Source organism: Bos javanicus, chromosome 6, assembly GCF_032452875.1.
Source record: "Bos javanicus breed banteng chromosome 6, ARS-OSU_banteng_1.0, whole genome shotgun sequence".
In the NCBI taxonomy this organism is placed as follows: Eukaryota; Metazoa; Chordata; class Mammalia; order Artiodactyla; family Bovidae; genus Bos; species Bos javanicus.
In genome coordinates, this window is record NC_083873.1 from 94970984 (window position 1) to 94996411 (window position 25428).

Below are 25428 nucleotides of genomic sequence, written 5' to 3' on the forward strand. Positions count from 1 at the left end.
ACACCTCTGTCCTGGGCTCAGCCTCTACCTGCTTCATCTACCAACTACCTATTCATCCTACAGGGCGTAGCTAAAGCCACTTCCTCAGGAAGCCTTCCTCGTACCTTCTGGCTAGAAAATATCCCTTCTTACCGTACATGGCATAGTTCTCTGAACCTTAAACTTTAGCACTTAGCACAATTTATTTATTTGGTTTGCTTATTTATTTATGATGAACTACAATGATTTAATTTGTCTTTTCTGTATTCACTATGAGTTCTAGAAGGCAGGGCCTATTCCCAATCTACTTATCCAGGTATATTCCAGGCCAGGTATGTAAAACTATTTACTAAGAGAATGAACTCCAAAGAAATGAGATGGCAAGAGCCACAAACACAAAGTGAAAGTCGCTCAGTGTTTCCGACTCTTTGCAACCCCATGGGACCCCATGGAATACAGTCCTTGGAATTCTCAAGGCCAGAATACTGGAGCGGGTAGCCTTTCCCTTCTCCAGGGGATCTTCCCATCCCAGGAATTGAACCCTGGTCTCCCACATTGCAGGCAGATTCTTTACCAGCTGAGCCACAGGGAAGCCCAAGAATACTGGAGTGGGTAGCCTATCCCTTCTCCAGCAGATCTTCCCAACTCAGGAATCGAACCAGGGTCTCCTGCATTGCGGGCAAATTCTTTACCAACTGAGCTATGACACAAAGAAGAATACTTAATTTTTAGCATAGAGATCAATTTTCCAAGAGAACAAGGTGTCTCTTTCAAAGGCTTACTCTCTGATATCCCCAGTAATCATGTTTTGTTTGTGTTTTTATTTTTTTTAAGAAAAGACTTCAAGGAAGGAAAAAAAAATCAAAAAAATAAATCAATACATTATCTCTGGGTGGGAATTTGGGTCTTCAAAGGTAGGTTTTCAGAGATACACACCCTATCATTCAAAACAAATAAGAAGTACAAGCCCAGAAATCAAGACAAGAGTCACATTTATCCCAAGAGCTGATAGAGAGAGAGCCTGGAGCTGAAAGAACCTACCAATACTCATCTTAAAATGGCCTTGCCTTACAAGTGTTAGTCTGGATGTCTAATTTTAAGCAAGCTGTTTAATTCTTAGGAGACTCTGTTTTCTAATCTATACAATAATAAAGTCAGTTGTTCCCAAAGCATGAAATTATTTGTGGCAAAGTGATAACCAGGATATCTCCCTTAGAAAAGCACTGTGCACATTAACATATTTTTAAAGCTCTGAATGGTTTTGTAGTAGGAAAAAAAAAGTCCAACTTACATCAGCACAAATCAATTTTTTTCTCATAACATTATCAATATCCTAAAGAACTAGGATCCCCCAGTATCCACTGGGGGAAATGTTAGGATTGATCAAAAAGCTAAAAGACTTTTGGATGTTGAAGTAACAATTTTTCTTAGTAATTAGAACATTCTATGATGGAATTTGAATTGTAATGCATAATAACTTATGCACAAAGAGATAATGATTTTTATGTAGACATGCTTGACTGCTCACTCCCTCAGTCGTGTCTGATTCTTTGCAACCCCATAGAGTGTAGTCTTCCAGGCTCCTCTCTCCATGGAAGTTTCCAGGCAAAAGAATACTGGAATGGGTTGCCATTTCCTACTCCAGGGGATATTCCTGACCTAGGGATTAAACTTAGGTCTCCTGCATTGCTAGGTGGGTTCTTTACCACTGAGCCACCAGAGAAGCCTCTTTATGTAGATAGTTATTTGTAAATAACTGAAGAAGAGAAGGTAGGTTTCAAAAGTATTAGTTTAAGGAGCGTTAGCAAACTATTCTTTGTACAGCTTATCAGAAAAATCTTGAAATGTGAGTCATAGTTTCCCTGTATCATCTGTTAGTATATCACAGTGTAAAAAAAAAAGAGAGATTACCATACAGTGACTTGGAAACTATCTCCAAACAAATCAGTTTTCAAAAACATTGATTATTAACTGTGTTTCAATTTTAATAAATCCACTAAAAATAACTTTTAAAATAATTCTCAGGGCAACATAGACCATAAAACATGCACTGACTTCAGAAATTTTAGAAGATTAACAATCAAGTATATACATGAATAATGAAAGCCATCCTTTGCTTTCTAATTTTGCATCTGGATATAAGAGGGAATAACCATACAAGCTATTTATATAACTCATGTTGCTGCTGCTGCTGCTAAGTCGCTTCAGTTGTGTCCGACTCTGTGCAACCCCATAGACAGCAGCCCACCAGGCTCCCCTGTCCCTGGGATTCTCCAGGCAAGAACACTGGAGTGGGTTGCCATTTCCTTCTCCAATGCATGAAAGTGAAAAGTGAAAGTGAAGGTTGCAAGTTAACCAAAACAGACAGCACCAAAATATTACCTAGAATCTTTGCCCTGTCCTGTAATCTATTTTCAGAAGACAACAAAAATAAGTACAGAAACTTCACACACACATACAATCTTCATAAAGCTCTATTATTTACTATTAGCCCACTCTTAAGGCACTTGAAAATGCTACTACATGGTATTTACCATAAAACATTAATTTTAAGAAATGAAAAGACATGCAGTCATCTAGCAACTTCTTCATTACAGTTTAATATAATTAAAGTGTAAACTCAAAATGTATTTATTGATGTAGCCTAAACATATAAGTCAGTGTCTTGCAGATAGAAATTTGTGTGTGTATATGTGTGTGTATCAGTGAGAGAGAGAAGATAAATACATTATAGAAAATGTTCAGGTAATTATCTAAGTTCTGTGTCCTCAAAACCAAAGGAAGTAACTCAGAGCACACATCAGGATTCTTATGAAAGCACTCAAAGGGCATCTTTCTACATGGAATTCCAAACATTCATGAACAAATCATGCAATGATTACACTAAGCTCTGAAATCAAACAAGAATACAACAGGAAAAGAATGTCAACGGAATACATAGAAAACTATGATATTCTATGGGAGAAATGTTGTCAAATGTGTTAAATTCATGATCCCACCTTTAAGCTCTTACATAAGACACCCCTGATCTGTGACTGTTCATGTATGGAGTGAACACAACGTTCCCCCCAGACCTTTCCCACAGGAGGATCGAGCCACAGTGTCCATGGAAATGGCTCACCATTTGGCTCTGCTCACAAATTCCAAAAGGGTACTATGAACATTTGTTTTCCCCTTTTCTTAGAATTCAAATCCTATGTTCAGAAATAAAGACACGAAACTAGAGGGTGTGAATATGCTACAAGTTTAGTGGTTAGTGTTTTTTTTTTTTCTTCTTCCTACAAATGTGTCATGAGCAGGAAATTCAGAAAATCATACTGACAGAATATAAAGTAGATGGGCTAGCCATGACAGGCAGTCAAAATTCTTGCATTTTCTTTCAAAAATGTCCCTGTGAGGAATACTCACAAAACACTGTGCACATCCAGATGTAAATATCATTTTGTACAATAATATTATCATCTCAACTGATTCTGAAGATTAGTATACAAGAAAACTATGAAAATATACACTTTCCACAGACCTACAGACTTACTCTTGATCATATTTAAGTTAAGCATGGTGGAGAACAGGTCACAGTAAACAAAGAATTGAATGCAACTGGAACTTGCCATAAACACTTCCCTGGATGCCCCAGTCCCAGACATTAGCTCAGTTAACTGGATACAAATCCAGGCTTCCACAGTTCCTTTGTTTTGATTTGCCAGAGCCATTATCAGAACATGAAAGACCTCAGCAATGAAAGGGAAATATTTCATAATTCAGATAACTTTATAAACAAATTAAGAAAAAAGGCCAAACACATAGACTTCAGTTCTATAAGCAGACACTGTGCTGCAAAGTGCAAACTTCAAAGTCAGATGAAACCAGATCTGATTACACAGAGATCTGTATCATAGGGAGAAACTAAAAGCCTCTCACTTCTGTTTAGGTGTGATACTCTTTAAACAGTAGAGAGTTAAAAAGCTGCCAAAGCTATGTTGTGCAAGTCTTCATGAAGACCACAGATTAGTTAGAGGGACAACCCTTGAACACACAATCAAAAATGTGAGGAGGATGGAAAGATGGTACCATAGAAACGGGGCAAAGAAGGGAACTAGCCTGCACTGGGGTTCTCAGAGGACCTCCTGGGGAAGTATAAGAAAGCCCGGGAAGAAGTGCGGGTCTAACGAGTGGCTTCTTGCAAGCACAAGAAAAGACAACTTTTGGCTGGAAAACAGAATCTGAGGGAACCTGAAGCAACTGAAGAAACTAATGAAACACAAATTTCTGGAAAGCAGGAATCCTCTTTATTACACAGAGAATTGGATTGTTGGGTTGTTTGGGTTAATACCTAACAAATTTGTTGGACGACCTTCCAAGTAGCCATCTGTTGGATCAATTCTTCCTAACTATAGTTCTGAACAAGTAGCATTTTCAGATGTCTATAAAGACAAGTTAGCCAAGGAGACCAATTAGAGACAGTACCTTGGGGCTTCCCTGGTGGCTCAGATGGTAAGAAATCAGTTTGCAGTGCAGGAGACCCAGGTTTGATCCCTGAGTTGGGAAGATCCCCTGCAGAAATGAATGGCAATCCACTCCAGTATCGTTGCCTGGAGAATTCCATGAAGAGAGGAGCCTGGCTGGCCACAGTCCATAGGGTCAAAAAGAGTTGAACACAACTGAGCGACTAACACTAACTAACTAACTCAGGTGTTGGTCAAGGCTGTGAAGCCAAAACTTTTTAAAGTTTCAGTTGGGGACAGAACCCTGAGCTTGATTTGGGGGTAAAAGGAATATATTTTCTAGTTGTCCTGGATGCATTCAGTCTTCGAACTTTACCTGCATCTAACTTCCTTTTCTTTATTCAAAGCAAGCTATAGGGTAACAATGAAAAACTGTACTCTGCCAAACAGATGTGAACTTCTAGTGAACTTCTAGTCATTAAAGAAGTATAAAAACAAATCAGAGTTACTACTGTACTTGCAAAATAACTACAAGAAAAGATGAATCACTCAAAAATTTCAAAACTTTGTGACTAGCATGTTGCAATTTATCTAGAAAATAATTAATCACAACAACCACATTAGAATAAAACAGAAACAGAAAAGGGGAACTAGATCTCCACAACTCCATTTCCATGAGTTGAGAGCTTGGGAAAGAAAAAAAACAGTCATAAAATAAGTGATGATTTCATTTACTGCTCTGAAACTGAGCAAATAATTTAACCTCCAGACTCTCCAGGCTCCCAGTCTCCCCTTTCTTGGGGGCGGTGAAGGCTGAAATCATTTAATATTCTGCGCATTAAGCTGTGTGTACTCTACTGAGAGTTAGATCCAACTTACGAGAGGAAGCACCTTCTACTGTGTTTGCATAGACAGGCACTAAAGATTGGAGGTGGCTCTCTGTGTTCCTAAGTTTTCTCATCTGTAAAATTAAGATCATAATAACAGCCTTCTCTTCAGTGGTGAGAATTACATCATAAAGTGCTGAGCACATGTGCAAGGCTTAGCAGTGTCTGGAACGTATCTCTTGCTCAGAAAATACATTCTTAGTATATTATTCTAAAAGAATCAGAACAGCAGTGGTTCCAAAGGGGAGAACAAATATCTCTCACTGCATTTTTATAAACAGAGACACATTTAAGAGACCTTCTGAGACAAATGAAGAGAATGGACCCCCTGAGGGCTTCCCTGGCTGTCCAGTAGTTAAGACTCTGTGCTTCCAAAGCAGGGGACATGGGTTTGATCCCTAGTCAGGGAACTAAAATCCTACATGCTGCCTGTTCATGGCCAAAATTAAAAAAAAAGAGAGAGAGAGAGAACAGACAGCCTAAGTCTAAGCCCTCCTCAGACCCTAAACTTAAATCTCTTAAATCTAAACCTTAGTATCCCCACTTCAAATATATAGGTACTGTCATTCATTCCTTTAACAAAGAATTTGGAGCACCTGCCTTGTGTGAGCACCAGGCACCAAAAGGGAGGCAGTGAGCAAGCCCCAGACTGCAGAGAGGCAGAGAAGTAAACAGGAAATTACAGACCAGTGACATAAGTGCCTTAGTAGGACTGAGCCCAGATGCTCCTGGAGAACAGAGGGGATTCTTTATTTGTGGGATTTCCACAAGGATTAATCAACTGCTAAGGCAATGGTATTTTATTTGGTGTGACTTTCAAATGCCTATGAAGAGCCAAAAACATCATCCTAGAATGAATAAGATTACTAACCTAATTACCAATATCTGAATATTTCAAAACATTCCCTAATTATCATATCCAAATATGCCTGAAAGGCTAGGTATCACATAAATACAATGCCCACTATTTATTATATCATAGTATTACCCACTGTCCTCTTCTATTCTGAATAGAGATGTAATGCACACATCCACTGGTCCTTTCTCATCAGCTCCAGTCTCACTTTCCATATCGATAAAATGGTAATATTACTACCATCCACAAGGAGAAGAGGGCAGCAGAGGATGAGATGGTTAGATAGCATTACTGACTCAATGGACATGAATATGAGCAAACTCCAGGAGAGAGTGAAGGACAGGGGAGGCTGGCGTGCTGCAGTCCGTGGGGTTGCAAAGAGTCGGACATGACTTAGTAACAACAAAACCAGACATATTTGAGCTTGAATAAAAATAATGACTAAATCTAATGAGGAAAAAAAGAATCATCTCATGGTTATGTAAGTAAATAGTTATGTTGTACATCTTAAACTTATACAGTGCTATATGTCAATTATATAAATAAAACTGGAAAGAAAAAACTCTCTAAACTTTGTCTCCACAGAGTTAAGCTCAACCTCTCATGAACACAGATTTTCTTTCCTTCATTCATTTTTAATATGACAGCTCTGTGTACTAAAGCTGAGGAATCACAGACTTGTAGGATGAACTCTAACCTCTTTTTTTTCCAGGTTGTTGATAATCTGATCTAAATGTTCTATTTTCAAGCTTTCCTTCCACTGTTTTTACTCCAACCAGAATGATCCTGAGACAGACATGGATCCCAAGACCCTCTGCTGCACAGTACTGCAATGCTCATACCTAAGCCTCTCCTCCGGAGAAGGCAGTGGCGCCCCACTCCAGTACTCTTGCCTGGAAAATCCCATGGACGGAGGAGCCTGGTGGGCTGCAGTCCATGAGCTCGATAAGAGTCAGGCATGACTGAGCGACTTCACTTTCACTTTTCACTTTCGTGCATTGGAGAAGGAAATGGCAACCCACTCCAGTGTTCTTGCCTGGAGAATCCCAGGGATGGGGGAGCCTGATGGGCTGCCGTCTATGGGGTCACACAGAGTCGGACACGACTGAATCGACTTAGCAGCAGCAGCAAGCCTCTCCTCCAACAACAAAATACAAAGAAACTGTAAGGGACTAAAAATACATGTATGCATGCACAGTTAGGGCAAATTTTGGACAAAAGATACAAAGATACCAAAAACCCGAACTGCCACTTCTGAAGAGTTGGAACAAAAGCAGGGTATTGCCCAAGCCTGCTGCACACAACACCACCTAAGGGGTGGGCAACCACCTAAGCCACCCCACTGGCCCAAGCCCTGGACACACCACTACCCTCACCCCATAAAAGGGACAAACTCCCTGCCCAGCAAGCAGGAAAGCAGAGGAACTTCTTGTGTGTTCTCATTCTCCCTTGCTACAACAAGGGCCCCAGTAAAATCTTGCCTGAATTTCTTGTCTAGCCCCTGATCAATTTCTATTGATGAAGGAGGCCAAGAACCCTGGTAGGTAATAATCCTTTTAAAACACTGTCATACAATGTCATCACTGCGGATGGTGACTGTAGCCATGAAATTAGAAGACAATTACTTCTTAGAAGGCAAGCTATGCAAACTGAATGTATTAAAAAGCAAAGACATCACTTTGACAACAAAGGTCCATATAATCAAAGCTATGGTCTTTCCAGTAGGCATGTACAGATGTGAGAGTTGGATCATAAAGAAGGCAGAGTTCCAAAGAATTGATGCTTTTGAACTGTGATGCTGGAGAATACTCTTGAGAGCCCCTTGGACAGCAAGATCAAATCAGTCAGTCCTAAAGGAAATCAATCCTGAATATTCTTTGAAAGGACTGACATTGAAGCTGAAGTTCCAATACTCTGGCCACCTGATGTAAACACCCGATTCACTGGAGAAGAACCTGATGCTGGGAAAGATGGAAGGCAGAAGGAGAAGATGGAGACAGAGGATGAGATGGTTGGATGGTATCACTGATTCAATGGACATAAACTTGGGCAGATGGTGAGGAATGGGGTAGCCTGCCATGCTGTAGTCCATGGGGTCACAAAGACTCAGAAAGACTTGGCATTGAACAACAACAACCATGTCACCTTCCAATGGCTCCCTGTTTCATTTAGAAGAGAAACTCAAGTCCTTACAATGACTTATAAAACCCACTATGATCTCTCCCCTCCCTCTACTCTCCTCTACTCATCTCAATCCTCCTCCTCCCCTAGCTGCCTTTACCCTACACATTGGCTGCCTGTTCCTCTTTAAGCCAGCCAGGTACAGTCCCACCTTAGGCTCTGTTTTAGCTGCTCCCTCCACATAAACACTGTTCCCTTACATGGTCTTCAGGGCTTACTCCCTCACCTTCCTCAAGTTTTCCCTCAAATCTCTTCTCATTGGAAATGACTGAGATCCCTTGTTTAATATTACAACATGTCCCCACACTCTCTCTCCATCTTTGATACAACTAATGTCCCTTTTTTCTGAAATAACCTTACTGTTAAACTACCTCTAGTCACATTCAGTTCAGTCGCTCAGTCATGTCCAGCTCTTTGCGACCCCATGGACTGCAGCACACCAGGCCTCCCTGTCCATCACCAATTCCTGGAGTTTACTCAAATTCATCTCCATTGAGTCGGTGATGCCATCCAACCATCTCATCCTCTGTTGTCCCCTTCTCCTCCCACCTTCAATCTTCCCCAGAATCAGGGTCTTTTCCAATGAGTCAGTTCTTCACATCAGGTGGCCAAAGTATTGGAGTTTCAGCTTCAGCATCAATCCTTCCAGTGAATGTTCAGGACTGATTTCCTTTAGGATGGACTGGTTGGATCTCCAGGGACTCTCAAGAGTCTTCTCCAACACCACAGTTCAAAAGCATCAATTCTTCAGCGCTCATCTTTCTTTATAGTCCAACTTTCACATCCATACATGACTACTTGAAAAACCATAGCCTTGACTAGACAGACATTGGTTGGCAAAGTAATGTCTCTGCTTTTGAATATGCTGTCTAGGTTAGTCATAACTTTTCTTCCAAGGAGCAAGTGTCTTTTAATTTCATGACTGCAGTCACCATCTGCAGTGATTTTGGAACCTAAAAAAATAGAGTCTATCACTGTTTCCACTCTTTCCCCATCTATTTGCCATGAAGTGATGGGACCAGATGCCATGATCTTGACTCTCCTGAAAACAAGCAAGACCTAGAAAGACTTCCTCTTTCTAGGAAATATACAACCTATAAATTACAAACGGGTAATATAACTTCAGCATCCCTGTACATGGAAACTGTGTATGGTTATAAGATCCAGATAAAGATCCTATAACCACACTTGAGTGGAAGAGAGGTAAAAAACAAAACAAAACAAAACACAAACAGCTAGAGGTACAGAATAGGAGGGATGGAGAAAGAATGCCATTTCAGTGAGGGAACACTGAGAAACCATAAACCACAAATGTTTGTAATCTCAACCACATCCTGAGGGACCAGAAAATATACAAACTGCAACATCCACAAAATCTACAAATTGCAACATGAATTGAAGATGAAAAGGCTGGGGTTGGGGTAGGGAGGGCCTAGCTATTTTTAAAATAAAAAAATGAAAACAAGTGTTGAAAAAGAGGTATCCAGGGAATTCAATAATGACCCAAGAGTCCATATGGATGCTGTTTTCCCTGCAATGTTTTCTTACAAGAAGAAATAAACTATCTCTATACAGATAATATTGAGTTGCCTTTTTTTTTTTTTTTTTATGGAGGAAGGATGTCTCTCAAAGTAAAAGATCAAAATGTAAAACCATCTCATGAAATCATGAGATGTGGGACAATGTTTAGGTTTGGGATTTTGGTCTTTTGAAGGGCAGGAATTTTTTTTTTTTTTTTTGCTCTGATTTATTTATTTTTTACAAAGAAAACTCAATCATAAGACTAATAGCCATGTTATCAGTTCCTTTTAATGCTTTGTGTTTTCATGTTTAACAATCTAATATCAAGACTTAAACCCCCAAAATTAAGGAAAACATTGTCTTATCAATGGAGTTTACATCTAAAAATACTGCATTTTAGGTCCACTATGATCTATGATACAAACCTATCACCTCAATTAAATTATAACTTCAATATAGTTTTAAGCCAAGATATTATCAAGCTTTCAAAATCAAATTCCTTACTCATGCACAAATACCAACATTAAAATGGACAAAATAATAAGCTCACTTATTAAGATGCACTAATAATTTCAAAACCATGATAAATGTCTTAGATACTACAATGCAACCTTCATTAAGAGAAGACATTACTTTCTTTATAGTTATTGTTTTAATAAAAAAAATAGCTTCATTTGGAAATCATTCTCCTACCTTATTCTGATATGACTTTCCAATTTTATAAACATCAAAACACAACCTATACTCGCTTAAAATCCCTTTTAAAATGAAACTAAAGGAAAATGCAGAACAGTCTACAAGTGCAAGTGTTTCCTCGAGACGGTCCTCAGTGTCACCCTGTACTTCACTGTAGTGTGCAGCGACACCGAAAGACCATAAATTATTTCTGCGTAGAGTTATTTTTAAAAGGTAACGTTATGCAAACTGTGACTTACACATTCCGTGGCTGTGACTATTAGTGAACTTGAGATGACAGACTTTCCTTCATTAAAACTCACTGAAACATGAAGAGTTCTGAAAGAAAATGAAGAAACAATAATTAACAATGAATTAAAAAGTAGAGCTTTGTGGGAGATTTTTCTTTCTTTAAATAATTCAAAAGTAACCAGAAAGTCTACTTTAAAAGTCAAGTGTCTGTTCAGTTAGCTTTTTTCTTTCTTAGTTCCAGCCCTTACTCAGTAGCTAGAGGCAAATTCCTTAAGTGATTCAATTGTTTCCAAAAGAGGCACTAATGTAAATAGAAACATGAAAAATTCCTATAGTCGTCCTTTTAGTTTAAAAATGCTATCTTTCGGACAAAAATTTAATTTAGAAGAATTCCTTAATGCAGAAAAATGCTGAGATTTTTCAGGTTCACAAAAATCTTTTTAAAAAGGAGAAAAATCGTTCCATCCCATTTCACTTTTCCCTGTCTGTAGATATTACAATTATTATAAGATCTTTGTTTAAGAATATAAAAATAACCAACCATTCAAAGATAAAATACAGAGAAAGTGATAATGAAAGACAGAGATAAGCTGAATGGAAAAAAATAATACATGTAAATATCGTAGGCATTTGTTGTAAATACCCAAGATTTTAACATATCCTGAAAAAGGCAGAGAAAAGAGAGAATAATTTTTGTCCATTACTGAGAACTACTATAATTAAAATACAGCTCTCATTTTGAAAATATGATTTCAAATTATAATTAAAAATAATTAAAATTTCATTAATTCAGGTTTTATTATAGTAATTCATTAATTGGGATCAGTTGGTAATTTTTTTTTCATAGCTTTAAGAAAATGGCAACCCACTCCTGTATTCTTGTCTGAGAAATCCCATGGACAAAGAAACCTGGTGGGTTAAAGTCCATGGGTTCGCAAGAGCCAGACAGGACTTAGCGACTAAACCACCACAGAAGATATCAAAGGGGGAATAGTGACAAGGAGATTTTTAAAGGAAACAGCTCTTTTCCAAAAGAGTTTACAAAGTATATTACCTATAATAATCAATATACCAAGAAAACAAAGCTATCCATTCACTAAAGTGAAACAGGCAACATTTTGTTAATCTAGCTTCTATACCACACCATGCCCCAGTGTTCACAAAATATTATAAAGTCCAAGAATTAAGAGCCAGAAACTTTGCCTTAATTACTCTGGATTAGTAGAATCTTATTAAATTTATTAGAGTTCTACTCTAGGCCTTGAATTGTGTGTCAAACACTATTAGTTATAGACAGTTAGAATAAAACAGAAGCAATCTCAAGCCACTGGTAAGATTTCCAATAATGATGGCAGAGATGACAAATATTATTCAGTTCCTGCCAGATGCTATCCTGGGCATTTTATGATATTATCTCATTTAATTCTTATAACTCTTAAAGTAAGGAGTTTCACAGTTTTATAGCTGAGGAACATAAGGCCCCAAAATGCTAATTACCTTGTCCAAAGTGGTAAAGACAGGATTCTTACAAATTTCGAGTTCTTTCCATAATACCACTGAGGCTTGAAGAAATGAAAGTTCTTATTGTGTTTTTCTTTTTTATTATTCTCTCAATGTGATATGTAGCTTGGGTTTTTACAGTGCTAGAGTCTCCAGGAAAGATAAAACTAGTAAACTTCTAGCTAAACTCTTCTTCAAAATTCAGGATAACTCCTATTAAAAATATTCCCTGTAAATTATTCCCTTCAAAACATTTTGTTTTTAAAAATATGTTTAACTAAATCCAGAAACAAGCAAGAACTTAGGGTGTATATGTCAATTTTACTGAACTTCTATGAACTTCCAACACAGAATGAGAAGTGGCTTATTTAAGAAGGTAAATTTAAAATTACTTGCTTATTCTGCAGAATTGAGTGCCTTGTTTTGTTTTGCTTTTTTGAAGACTAAGCATAGTTGAATCCAAAAATAATGTTTCCTAGATCTTAATTCCTCCACTCTAAAGCACGCACCAGAAAGCATATGACACAGAAGGCATGGTTTTGGTTTTGGGCAAGATTTATTTGAGTCATAACACTGCATGATTGTTGCAGATAATCTTATTGATTCAACTTTGAAGGGCTCAGTAGACATTGACATAAATTGTTCATAATCTGGCAGGTAGAACTCACCAGACATGAACCAGTTCTCTAATTAACAAAGGGAACATTCAAAACATTTAATGATTATCCAAATGGAATAAAAACAGAAGATATTTTTACAACAAAGTTCACTCTTTTCTATAGTTCCCCATAGCATGCTGATGAGCTCTTGTAGGCAACCAAAACAATTGCATATTATTCCTAAAATCTGTCCAGTATCATGTGGTTGGTGAAATAAAACTGAGTTAAGTCTCCACAGACATGGAAATCCACCTGATGATTCTTTGGACACATGGATTCATCTGAAACAATATAACCTTCCCCTTCCTGAGAGCAGTAGTAGCATTATCAAACTATTACCATTAACAACAATATTAATAATGATGGCATTTGTCAATTCCTTACTATGAACCTGAGAGAGTTAATTCTTAGGTAGGTTGATAAGGAGTCTGGGGCCCTCAAGGAGGAGAAAGGGGTCCAAAGCCATTGGGGAGGAGAAAGGGGTCTGGAGTTCTCCAGGAGGAGAAGAGGACAAATCGGTTTTTTCTACATTCCTTCATCTTAGTCACATAAAATGTTTTTTTCTTTAAGCCCAGAGTTAATGGCTCAAGGGTATGTTTTCCCTTAAGCTCTGTACTAAGGATTATATAACAATAATTACTAAGGATGTATCTTGCTCAGCGACATGCTTCTCCCTTTTAACAAGGACCTTCTGACTAATCTTGTTATCTTTAGATGTATGCTGTGGAAGTGGGTCAAGATCTATGTTGTGGGAGTGGGTCTGGTAAAAGTATGTAAGACCTCCATTAGACTAGCAAGGGGGGCACTCTCCATCCCCCTTCCGATGTATATGTCAGAAGCTTTCTAAGTACCTTTTTATACTTTAATAAAACTCTGCTATACAAAAGCTCTTGAGTGATCAAGCCTCGTCCCTGGCCCCGAAGCTAAATCTTCAGAGATTGTGAATCTGACATTGTTCACCATAAGCTGTCAAACCCAATGCATTAACTCATCTTCTCATTTAATTCTCACAACAATCCACTGAGGGAGGCTGTACCATTATCTGCATTTTCCAAATAAGGAACGTAAAGCTTAAAAAGGTAACCTGCCCAAAACTGGACTTCTCTTAACTCTGTAGTCAAAGGCTCTCACTTCTATTGCACATTACCTTAATCCTCGATAAATGCTTTAGGGTCTGATATCTAATTTTTGCTCACTGGCAAAATTGTCACTCCTCCAACTTTTTACAACATTCATGTTATTGCTCGTGGTTAATTACATTGGCATTTACTATACAATGAAGACGGAAATGGCAACCCACTCCAGTATTCTTCCCTAGAGAATCCCATAGACAGAGGAGCCTGGGAGGGCTATAGTACATGTGGTCACAAAGAGTCAGACATGACTGAGCAACTAACTGTTACTATATAAAATACTTATTTGTGAATATATCTGTATATTTTTATATGGATATATATTTGCTGGTAGTTTTTTCAGAAACGTTGCAAGCATTAAAAACATACTCTAAAGGTTATTTCTGCTTTTACATTTTGTTGTTTCTTTAGAAAAATACTTTGAGATTATTGGTATGATAATGGCACTGTGTGGATCACAATAAACTGTGGAAAATTCTGAAAGAGATGGGAATACCAGACCACCTGATCTGCCTCTTGAGAAACCTGTATGCAGGTCAGGAAGCAACAGTTAGAACTGGACATGAACAACAGACTGGTTCCAAATAGGAAAAGGAGGATGTCAAGGCTGTATATTGTCACCCTGTTTATATAACTTATATGCAGAGTACATCATGAGAAACGCTGGACTGGAAGAAACACAAGCTGGAATCAAGATTGCTGGGAGAAATATCAATAACCTCAGATATGCAGATGACACCACCCTTATGGCAGAAAGTGAAGAGGAACTCAAAAGCCTCTTGATGAAAGTGAAAGCGGAGAGTGAAAAAGTTGGCTTAAAGCTCAACATTGAGAAAACGAAGATCATGGCATCCGGTCCCATCACTTCATGGGAAATAGATGGGGAAACAGTGGAAACAGTGTCAGACTTTATTTTTCTGGGCTCCAAAATCACTACAGATGGTGACTGCAGCCATGAAATTAAAAGACACTTACTCCTTGGAAGGAAGGTTATGACTAACCTAGATAGCATATTCAAAAGCAGAGACATTACTTTGCCAACAAAGGTCCGTCTAGTCAAGGCTATGGTTTTTCCTGTGGTCATGTATGGATGTGAGAGTTGGACTCTGAAGAAGGCTGAGGGCCGAAGAATTGACGCTTTTGAACTGTGGTGTTGGAGAAGACTCTTGAGAGTCCCTTGGACTGCAAGGAGATCCAACCAGTCCATTCTGAAGGAGATCAGCCCTGGGATTTCTTTGGAAGGAATGATGCTAAAGCTGAAACTCAGTACTTTGGCCACCTCATGTGAAGAGTTGACTCATTGGAAAAGACTGTGATGCTGGGAGGGATTGGGGGCAGGAGGAGAAGGGGACGACAGAGGATGAGATGGCTGGATGGCACCACTGACTCGATGGACATGAGTCTGAGTGAACTCCGGGAGTTGGTGATGGACAGGGAGGCGTGGCCTGCTGCGATTCATGGGGTCGCAAAGAGTCGGACACGACTGAGCAACTGATCTGATCAGATTGGATCTGAATGGCACTGTTTGATCAAACCAGTCAAATCTAAAGGAAATCAGTCCTGAATATTCATTGGAAGGACTGATGCTGAAGCTGAAACTCCAATATTTTGGCCACCTGATATGAAGAACTGACTTCTTGGAAAAGACCATGATGCTGGGAAAGATTGAAGGCAGAAGGAGAAGGGGACGACAGAGGATGAGATGGTCGGATGGCATCATCAACTCGATGGACATGAGTTTGAGCAAGCTTCAGGAGCTGGTGATGGACAGGGAAGCCTGGAGTGCTGCAGTCCATGGGGTCTCAAAGAGTCGGACGTGACTGAGCGACTGAACTGAATGGCACTGTTATGAGTTGGTACCTTTGTCCAAAGCTCTGCCCCTCCATTGATGGCACACAGATTGATAAAGCCACCTCATCCTTTAACTTGCCCTTTCTTTGCCCTGAGACTCCAATATATGCATATCATGTTTTGTCATATTTTATGTAATTCTGCTAGAATTTATGGATTTCTCATTCTGATCGCTATATAACCTCTGTTGCTGGTTAGTAATGTTTAGAACAGTAGAACTCATACTCTCAGTTACAGAAACTTAATTATGGACAAAAATGTATTAAAGTCATTGTTTTTATGTAATTCCACACATCAGTGAGAGGTGAGTCAAGAATTCATCTTTATTTGTCCCAAGAATAAAATAAAATTGTAAAAGAGGATAGATTCTGCCCACATGTTGGGGAATCAGGAGTTCTAGGTTTGAACCCTAGTCACTATACTCTCAATCTTGCATTCCTTAATCTGTAAAATGGGGATACTTGTACCTACTTCAGAGTTTGGGGGAAAAAAGCTTGATAAAATAATGTCCTCAAAATGTCCAACACAGTGCTTAGAACACAGCAGATACTCTATACATTACTGTAACATCAGACTACTTGTCAAAAAAATTATTCAGAATATCAAGATACTTTTATACCAAGCTAAAAAGCAACATAGATAATACTGAAGAATATATTGCAGCAATGAGATAATTGCCCAATACTTTTTTGTTTAAAGAATTTCTCTTCCCCTTACTTCCATATAGAGAAAGCTAAATTGTTCGAAAAATGCCTAGAATATAATATCACGCAAGTTTATTTAAAGAAAATTTTCAGAGCTATTTCCTTCCTGTTACAAAATGTTATCTTGACAAAACCCAACATTGCAACTGTGTTGACTGTGTGCTTGAACTTAACACTTAAAACTACACTGCAAATTGGTTTCTGAATGTCTGCCAATAAGTTCAACCAATCGCTCAACCCGTCTATTGTTCTAATATTTATAAATTACCTACAATAGGCCAAGCAAGGCTGTGCTTGGTAATAGGGCTGCAAAAACAAGTAAAACACAGAATTACAATGTAACTGAAAAGAAGTCACATAAAACAATTACAATAGAATGTGATATTAACTAAAATAGGTACCAGCAGAAAGGTACTAGAGCACAATGTATGAAATACAAGTAACTCAGCCTTGCATGAGGGCATCAACAAAGGTTTCCTGCAGGAAGTCATCTCTATGATGAATCCTGAAGAATGATCAAGAATTAGTTGGAAACGAGATTAGAAAGGAATCTAAGAAGACAGAGCACTATTTGACAAGCTAGAAGATAAGAAAGGCACAAAATAGTCAAGGAACTAAAAAGTCATTCAATATGGCAGCAACACAGAATATGACAGTGAGAATATATGGTTTGAAGCTGAAAAGGAGAATAGGATAAGGATCATGAAGAACCCAGGATGCTATATTTAGATGTTTGGGATTAGTCTTATGAACTTCTAAGACAGGTAGAAATCTGGTCATAATTGTGTTTTACAAATATCACATGTGTTGCATCGTAACGGTTGGAAGAGTAATAATTTCTACAGTAGAAGACCAGTTAAGAAAGTCATAGTGTATTCCACTCTTGGAAGGAATGTAAATTGGTGCAGCTACTTTGAAAAACAGTATGGAGGTTTTTTAAAAAGTTAAGAATGGAACTACCATAAAATCCAGTTATTCCACTTCTGGGTATTTATCTAAAGAATGCAAAAACACTAACTCAAAAGATTTATGCACCTTGATGTTAACTGCAGCATTATTTAGAATTGCCAATATATGGAAGCAACCTAAGTGTCCACTGATCGATGAATGGCTAAAGATGTACAGTGTACATGTACAATGGAATAGTATTTAGCCTAAAGGAGACAGAATCTTGCTATCATGATAACATGGATGGATCTTAAGAGTACTAAGTGAAATACATCAGATGGAGAAAAACAAGTATGTATGATTTCACTCATATGTGGAATATAAAAGCAAGCAAACAAAACAAAAGCAGCACATAGATACAGAGAACAGACTGATGACTCCCAGAGAAGAGGGGGTGAAATGGATAAATGGAGTTACTTCGGATGGAAACTAGGCTTCTGGTGGTAAACACGCTGTAGTGTATACAGAAGTCAAAAGTTAACATTGCACACATGAAGCATATATAATATTATAAACCAATGTTATCTTAATTAAAAAAAATTTTTTTAAGAATTTCTTAGTACATTTCAAATAAAAACCAAAGTAGAATTGAGTCAAATAGTGTCAATGGGGGTAGGGCAAAAATGAAAACTGAGAGATATTAAGGAGTTAAAAATAGAAAGGACTTGGACATTTATAGGATGCAGGAAGTGAGGAAGAAGGGAGTAGTTAAAGATGACTTCAGAGTTTCTGTCTTGCACAGGAAGGTGGGTAATCCTGAATAGGAATCATGAAAGGAATAGGTCTGAATGGAAGTACATGAGTTTAATTTGGGAACTTCAGGTTTAAGGTGCCTAGGGGAAATACAAGTGAGTGAGTTGACATCTGGATAGTAGACACCTGAATAATTGGCTTAAAGCTAAGGGAAAGATCTTGTTTGGAGATTGGGAGCTCATCAGCACGAAAAGGAAGCCTTCGAGAAGGCGAGTTTATGGGTTAGGAATCCAGTCATGGTGAAAACTGACAAGGAACCACAAGAAGAGGAAGCACAGGTGACATCAGAGAAGAAACAGCCAGGGAGGCTGGACTACGAAGTTGGGAAAGATAAGGGAGAACTTTCTGAGACAGGACTGGCCCACCATGCAGATAATTCTGGGTGTTAAGGGAAGGTGGGGCTCAGAACCCACAACTGTTTCAACTTTGTTTTCTACAAATTGGTGCTACATTGTTTAGAATTGTATACAAATGTTCATTTTCTCTTTGCTCCATCCTCAGAATATTTTTTTTTCCTCAGAATATTTTTAAGTAGAAGGATAGAAGAAACCTAAACATCTTAACAAAAAGACTGTTGGAAGTGCGTTTTAATGTCAATTGCTTCTCAAATTAATAGCAATAAAACTAAATTCAAATGTACTAAATGTTTTCCACATGACAAATTATTCAATAGTATTGGGATATTTAATGAAGTAAATAAAATTCAAGGTCCTAACAGTCACAGTGCTTTTATTTAATGTTAAAGATGTATGAAAATTCCAAAACAGGAGAACAGCTCAGTGCCATATGTTATGGTTACTCTGATCTGACAAATTTCATATTCCATGAAATATGGTTGACAATCCACAGTAACCTATTTGCAAAGTATTCATTTGCTGTTTACTTTATGCATAACCAATAAAAGACTGCCATTTTATGATCCATTAAAAAAGATGAAAAAATTAAATAAAATTGTGAAAGACATTTGCTGAAATAAATAATTTACCTCCAATTTGCATATACTGAAAATTAAACTGGTAACTACTCAAAAAGTTATTACAATTATGTCAACTGAAGATATTTTGAAACCAAGTGCTACTATTTAATACTCCGAAGAGTTTTTTAAAAGTTAGCTTTATGCATAATAAATTATGAGTTGAAAGTCAAATTTCATATTTGTGAATAAAGATTCAATTTCTAGTTATGAATATAGATGTAAATTAATGTTTCATCTAAGAATATTTTCTTCAAAGGGTAAAAGGATAAAATAATTAAATAAAATAATTTCTTTTTGAGATACTCAATATAGTTATATAAAACTGAAACAAATACACTGCAGTCAGGAAGACTGCTAGATTTTAGAAGAAAAAAATGCTTTATCAGAGAAGTACTGGATCACATCTAAAGTTGTATTGGAAATGTTTTCAGTATTACACTGAAAATAACCCCTTTTTAACTGCATTGTGTATTTTTCAAAAGTGTTCAAATGATGCTTGGAAAAGATCACTCGATTTTTAGTGTCTTTCATCCAAAAATGTCATATGTCTTAATAATAGTAAAATCTTTAATAATATAACATTTAGAAATAGATCTATAAGAGGATTTAAATACATATTTACTTGCCCAGAGGCTTAGTTGGTAAAGAATCTGCCTGCAATGCAGGAGACCTGGGTTCGATCCCTGGGTCAGGAAGATCCCTTGGAGAAGGAAATGGCAACCTACTCCAACATTTTTGCCTAGAGAATCCCATGGACAGAGGAGTCTGGCAGGCTACAGTCCATGGGGTTGAAGGAGTTGGACACGACTTGGCGACCGAACTACCACATCTTCTGTATCATCTCATGGCTGTCCCTCCTGGAACACTTTTAGTTACCAAAACACTCACTAAATGATTCTAATTTTTACAGAACTCTTCCTTATACTGAGCTGAAATGTGCCTCCCTTTACCTTTCATTCTTCTCTTGTTCTTGGAGCAATACAGAATAAATCAAATCTATCTTTCACACAACAGACCTGAAGTTTGAAGGAAGCAGAGGTGTCACATCCAGATTATGTCTTTTTCAGTATTTTAACTGCATCCTATTTAACATTTTAACACTTGACCACATTCTATTAGCCACCCCTGAATGTACGTGAATTAATTATTGTTTCTCTTAAAAGGTAATTTCCAGAACTGAAAATCATATTTAGGATCAAGATTCAATGCAGATTAGGTGAATTTATCACATTTACAGGGCTTCCCTATGGCTCTGGCTGCCAATGCAGGAGACATGGGTCGATCCCTGGGTTGGGAAGATCCCCTAAGGAAATGGGAACTCACTCCAGTATTCTTGCCTTGGAAATCCCCTGGGCAGAGGACATTGGCTGGTTACAGTTCATGGGGTCACAAAAGAGTCAAACATGACTTAGTGACTAAAAACAACAACATATATACAAAAATGTACAACATTTGGCCACCCTGTGGCCTAGTGGTCTTGGAATGAGTGGCTGAGTTCCCCTCCAGACATTCACCCCAGCACAAGAGGCTGTCAAGGCTGTAGCTTGGTGTCTCTGGCAGGCCAATGTCCTGGCAACTGAAAGGAAACCCATTGATGGACACATTCACATCTAGAATGTCTGCCATGGGGCCTGAGTGCTATGGATGCTTCTGGGCATGCTCCATCCGCTGGTCCCCTACTATAAGGAGTTCATCTCAGGCCATGGCTTTGCTCAGAACCAGCTTGTTATTTGGAAGCACTCAACCACGGGCTTCCCTGGTGGCTCAGCCGGTAAAGATTCCTCCTGCAATGCAGGAGACATGGGTTCAATGCCTGGGTCGGGAAGATGCCCTGGAGAAGGGAATGGCAACCCCCTCCAGTATTCTTGCCTGGAGAATCCCATGGACAGAGGCACCTGGAGGGCTACAGTCCACGCGGTCGCAAAGAGTTGAACACGACTGAAGTGATTCAGTACACTACTGAGAACAACCATGGCCAAGGTGGCTAGGCTCACAGGTCACACAATTCAGGTCTTCGGTCCAACCGTGAGCTCAGCAGGGGCCCTGCAGCTATGGCACGGCTCTGATTGGACCCTGAACAAGGGGGGAAGTGGGAAACCAGTGCAGCAAAGCAGCCTCATCCAGCATGTCACCTGCTGAGGATCAATTCATCACCTCAGTTTTTGAGTGCTTTTTAAAGAGTTTTTCTGATTAAAAAATTGTGTCAAGTCTCCTTCTCAAAAAAAAAAAAAAAAAACCTGACAAGATGAAATTCACCTAACCATACAAATATATTAAAACTGTTCATGTGAGAAGCTAGGCTAAAGGCAGAATTTGTCAAACCAGGAAAGGGAAATGGAATCAATTTTATTCCAGGCAAAATTAATTATACTGAAAAAAATAACAACACTGAAGAAAATAAGATTCTATCACCAAGTCAGGCTCTAACCCCAAGTCTGCCACACATGCATCTCCATGATCCTTCAGTATCAGCTGCTTCAAATTTTCCACATACACTTGATGTCCCACCTCCTCTTACTCAAAACACTCTGTCAACTGTCTTTCCACACAGCCTTTTAAGAGGACTAATACTATCAGTTTCATCTGATTGAGATATTTATTTCATATTTGCCAGAAGATTCTGGCCAATGTTTTTGAAAGCACATTTAACTATACCATATGCCTCCTTAAATCATCTCTATCAAACAAGCTGTAGGATAAGGCTCTGGTTCATTCTGTTCTGTTTTTCTTTCTTCACAATGTGTTTATGTATATTTACCCAACTTGCTCTGTTCTTCTTGCCAAATTACAGGTTTGAGATCTCAACTAGTGCAGAGCAGCTGTGCTATTGCTGGTGTCTCACCAAACAAGGGTCAGCAAATGAGCCCGTTTCGCGAGAATGGTGACACCTGCACATTCCACTCGAAAGGCAACTGCCCTCGAAAGGGTGGGATCCGCAGGGCTTCACAGAGTCCTTCCTACTTAAGACGTTTTGGTACAAATAAACCACTGGCAGAAACTACCTTCCAATCTGTACATCTTTCTAGGTAAGACAATATGTTTAACCATAGGACATTTTTTAAAATTAAATCGTGTCCAATGGGAAAAAAAAATAGAAAAGAACTACCTCCTTTACATTCTTTCTGTTTAATGACTAAGAATCTGTGCATTTTGGTGTAAAATTCTCTACCAAACAAAGAAATGTAATACACAGATATCCCCTCAAAGAAAGGACTCCAAAGATCCATTCCAGCAATACTAAGCAATGATATACCCGGAAAAGATTTGCCCAGATAGCTTTAACTTTTGGTTTCTCCCTGACATGCTGCTGTACATGCATGCAAAGTCACATCAGTTGCAACCCCATGGACTGTAAGCCCACCAGGCTACTCTATGCACGGGATTCTCTATGACATCAATTTCCAAATGCAAACTTATGTCCTAGCTACCCTGCTGCATTCTTAATTCCCATCTCCAAGAAAACATCTTCATATGAAGCCTCTTTCAAACCAAAATTCATGAGCCCTGGATTTTTAAAGGGATCATCCTCAAAGAAAATGTATTTCAGGAAGTAACATAAAGATAAGAAAGGGACTGAGCGAGCACTCTAATGAGATGAGGCACATGTCCGTGGCTCCAGCTCTGAGACTGTGCATCTGGCTTTGAGGCTGTCTGTCTAGGGTTACTTCACCAGCATGTTGTTAATTATTTAAGTGAGAGAACGGGGGGAACCATCACCACATCTGTCACCCTCACACAGGAAAAACCTTCATTCATTGTTGGGCCAGATGTGTTTATTTGAAACACAGACTAACTAGCGACTTAATGGGTTTGAATCCTTAGCCAAAAGCTAATTAGACAAACACAGTAAAGCATCAGTCACCTTACAAGGCTAAACTGTTTCAGTGGTGTTGATTTTAATCCAATCTCATAAGAGGCCTCATCACCTACAAAAATATCTGAAGGAAATGCAAGGCAGAGGAAAGGTCCAAATGACTTGCAAAGTACTCAGTGGAACACATAATGATGTCGCCAAATGTCCAACACAGTAACAAACAAAATCTTCTCCAATTTTGCCTCAGTGGTATCATGTACTTGATACAAAAAAGAGGAAAGCAAAATTATTTTAGACAGATCTCCTTCCAAAACACTCTCAGCTAGCTTATAGGTGAAATAGTAACATCCAAAAGCCAAACAAAGGATGATTTCTTGTGCCTGATATTGTTTAAAAATCATATAAGACATAATAAATATCAGGCACGAGAAACCATCATTTGTCTGGTTTTTGACGTTAATATTTCACCCACCAGCAAGCTGAGAAGAGGATTTGTCTACAAACCACTAAAAAATTCAAGCGGTATGTGTGGCAGCCTATTCAAAAGGGGACTGTGCCCCAAGGCAAGTTCTACAGAAAACGAATTCAGTGTTGGACAGAACAGGCATATTGCATTTTATAAGTACTTTGGAGAAGAAAGTAAGCTGTCTTACCTTACTAGTCATTACTATGAAAAATCCAACTTAGTTTTCTGCTCTCTTAAATGGTATGACCCCCAAAACAGAATTCTGACCATCTTTCTCCTACTTAAAATACCCAGTAACCAAATGCACTATTTTAGTCTATATATAAATAATGAATCAAAACGTTTGAGAAACATGTAACAAATATTTCACAAATTTATTATGTGTCCAGCATCATGTCCACCAAGAAACAAAACAAATTCATTCCAGCAGGAAGGAGACACAATAACAAACAAACAAATGCTTTGGAGAAAAAGTAAACCAAGAAAAGGAAACAGAGAGTGTTAGACTCAAAGGAGGGAGTAGACTGTATGATTAAATAGGGTAACTGGGAAGGGCTTACTGAGAAGATTATATATAAACAAAACTTGAAGAAGTTGAGCAAGTGAGACAAGAGGGGAGGAGTCTCTTAAGCAGAGAGAACAGCAAGTGTAAAAGATGCTGGAGTGGGAGTAAGCTCACATGGTTAATGAAGAGCAAACAGGCCAGGGTGCCCATAACAAAGGGGCAAAAGAGGATAAGTCAGAGATGCAGCAATGGCCAGATCCTGTAGAACCTTGTAGAACACTGACTGCAGTGATTAGACTTTCAGTATAATGGAGAACTCATTATCAAGGATAAGTGAGGGGTGATATAAATTGATCTGTTTTAACAGAATCTCTGTTGCCAAAGACAGAAGCAGAAAGAGTATCTGAGAGGCTAATAACCTAACCAAGAACTGACAGTGGCTTGGTTTAGGATATATCAGTGGAGGTGGTGGGGAAGGACTGGATTCTGAATGTATTTTGAAATCAGAGCTGAGATTTGCTGATGGCCTACATCAGTTCAGTTCAGTTCAGTCGCTCAGTCGTGTCTGACTCTTTGCGACCCCATGAATTGCAGCACGCCAGGCCTCCCTGTCCATCACCAACTCCCGGAGTTCACTCAGACTCACATCCATCGAGTCAGTGATGCCATCCAGCCATCTCATCCTCTGTCGTCCCCTTCTCCTCCTGCCCCCAATCCCTCCCAGCATCAGAGTCTTTTCCAATGAGTCAACTCTTCGCATGAGGTGGCCAAAGTACTGGAGTTTCAGCTTTAGCATCATTCCTTCCAAAGAAATCCCAGGGCTGATCTCCTTCAGAATGGACTGGTTGGATCTCCTTGCAGTCCAAGGGACTCTCAAGAGTCTTCTCCAAAGAAATCAATAATGACTCAAAGTTTTTTTTTTACCTGAACAACAAAAAGGATGGAGCTGCCAATGACTAAGATAGAGAAGACAGCTCTGAAAGCAGACTGGGGGAACAATCAGGGGAATCAATATGGAGTCAGAGATTCAATAAAATAAGACCAAACTTTAAGTCAATAGATTTACTATTGTTAATACAGGACAGTATTGTTCAGAAAGACATTGAGCCCCACTGTGCCCCTGGGGTAAAGATGGCTCAATGTAAAATGGACAGGCCTTAAATCCCAAAGCAGTCTAATTTGATATAAGCACGTTACCAATACTGCTAAATTACTATATGACAAAGAAAACAAATACTTTTTTATAGAAAGAATAAAGATTCTGATAGTCTTGCTTTTGTAAGTTATACAGCCCTTTATAACCAATTTAAAATAGAAAGTTGA

General features: G+C 38.5%; 1 protein-coding gene across 1 annotated transcript in view; it reads right to left on the reverse strand.

Annotated features, from left to right (window-relative positions):
• ANTXR2 (ANTXR cell adhesion molecule 2) overlaps positions 1-25428 on the reverse strand; it is a 178143-nt gene that overhangs the window by 103567 nt on the left and 49148 nt on the right. The window contains exon 11 of the mRNA XM_061420583.1: positions 10805-10883. Within this exon, the coding sequence (XP_061276567.1) occupies positions 10805-10883 (79 nt within the window). The remainder of the gene's footprint in view (positions 1-10804; positions 10884-25428) is intronic.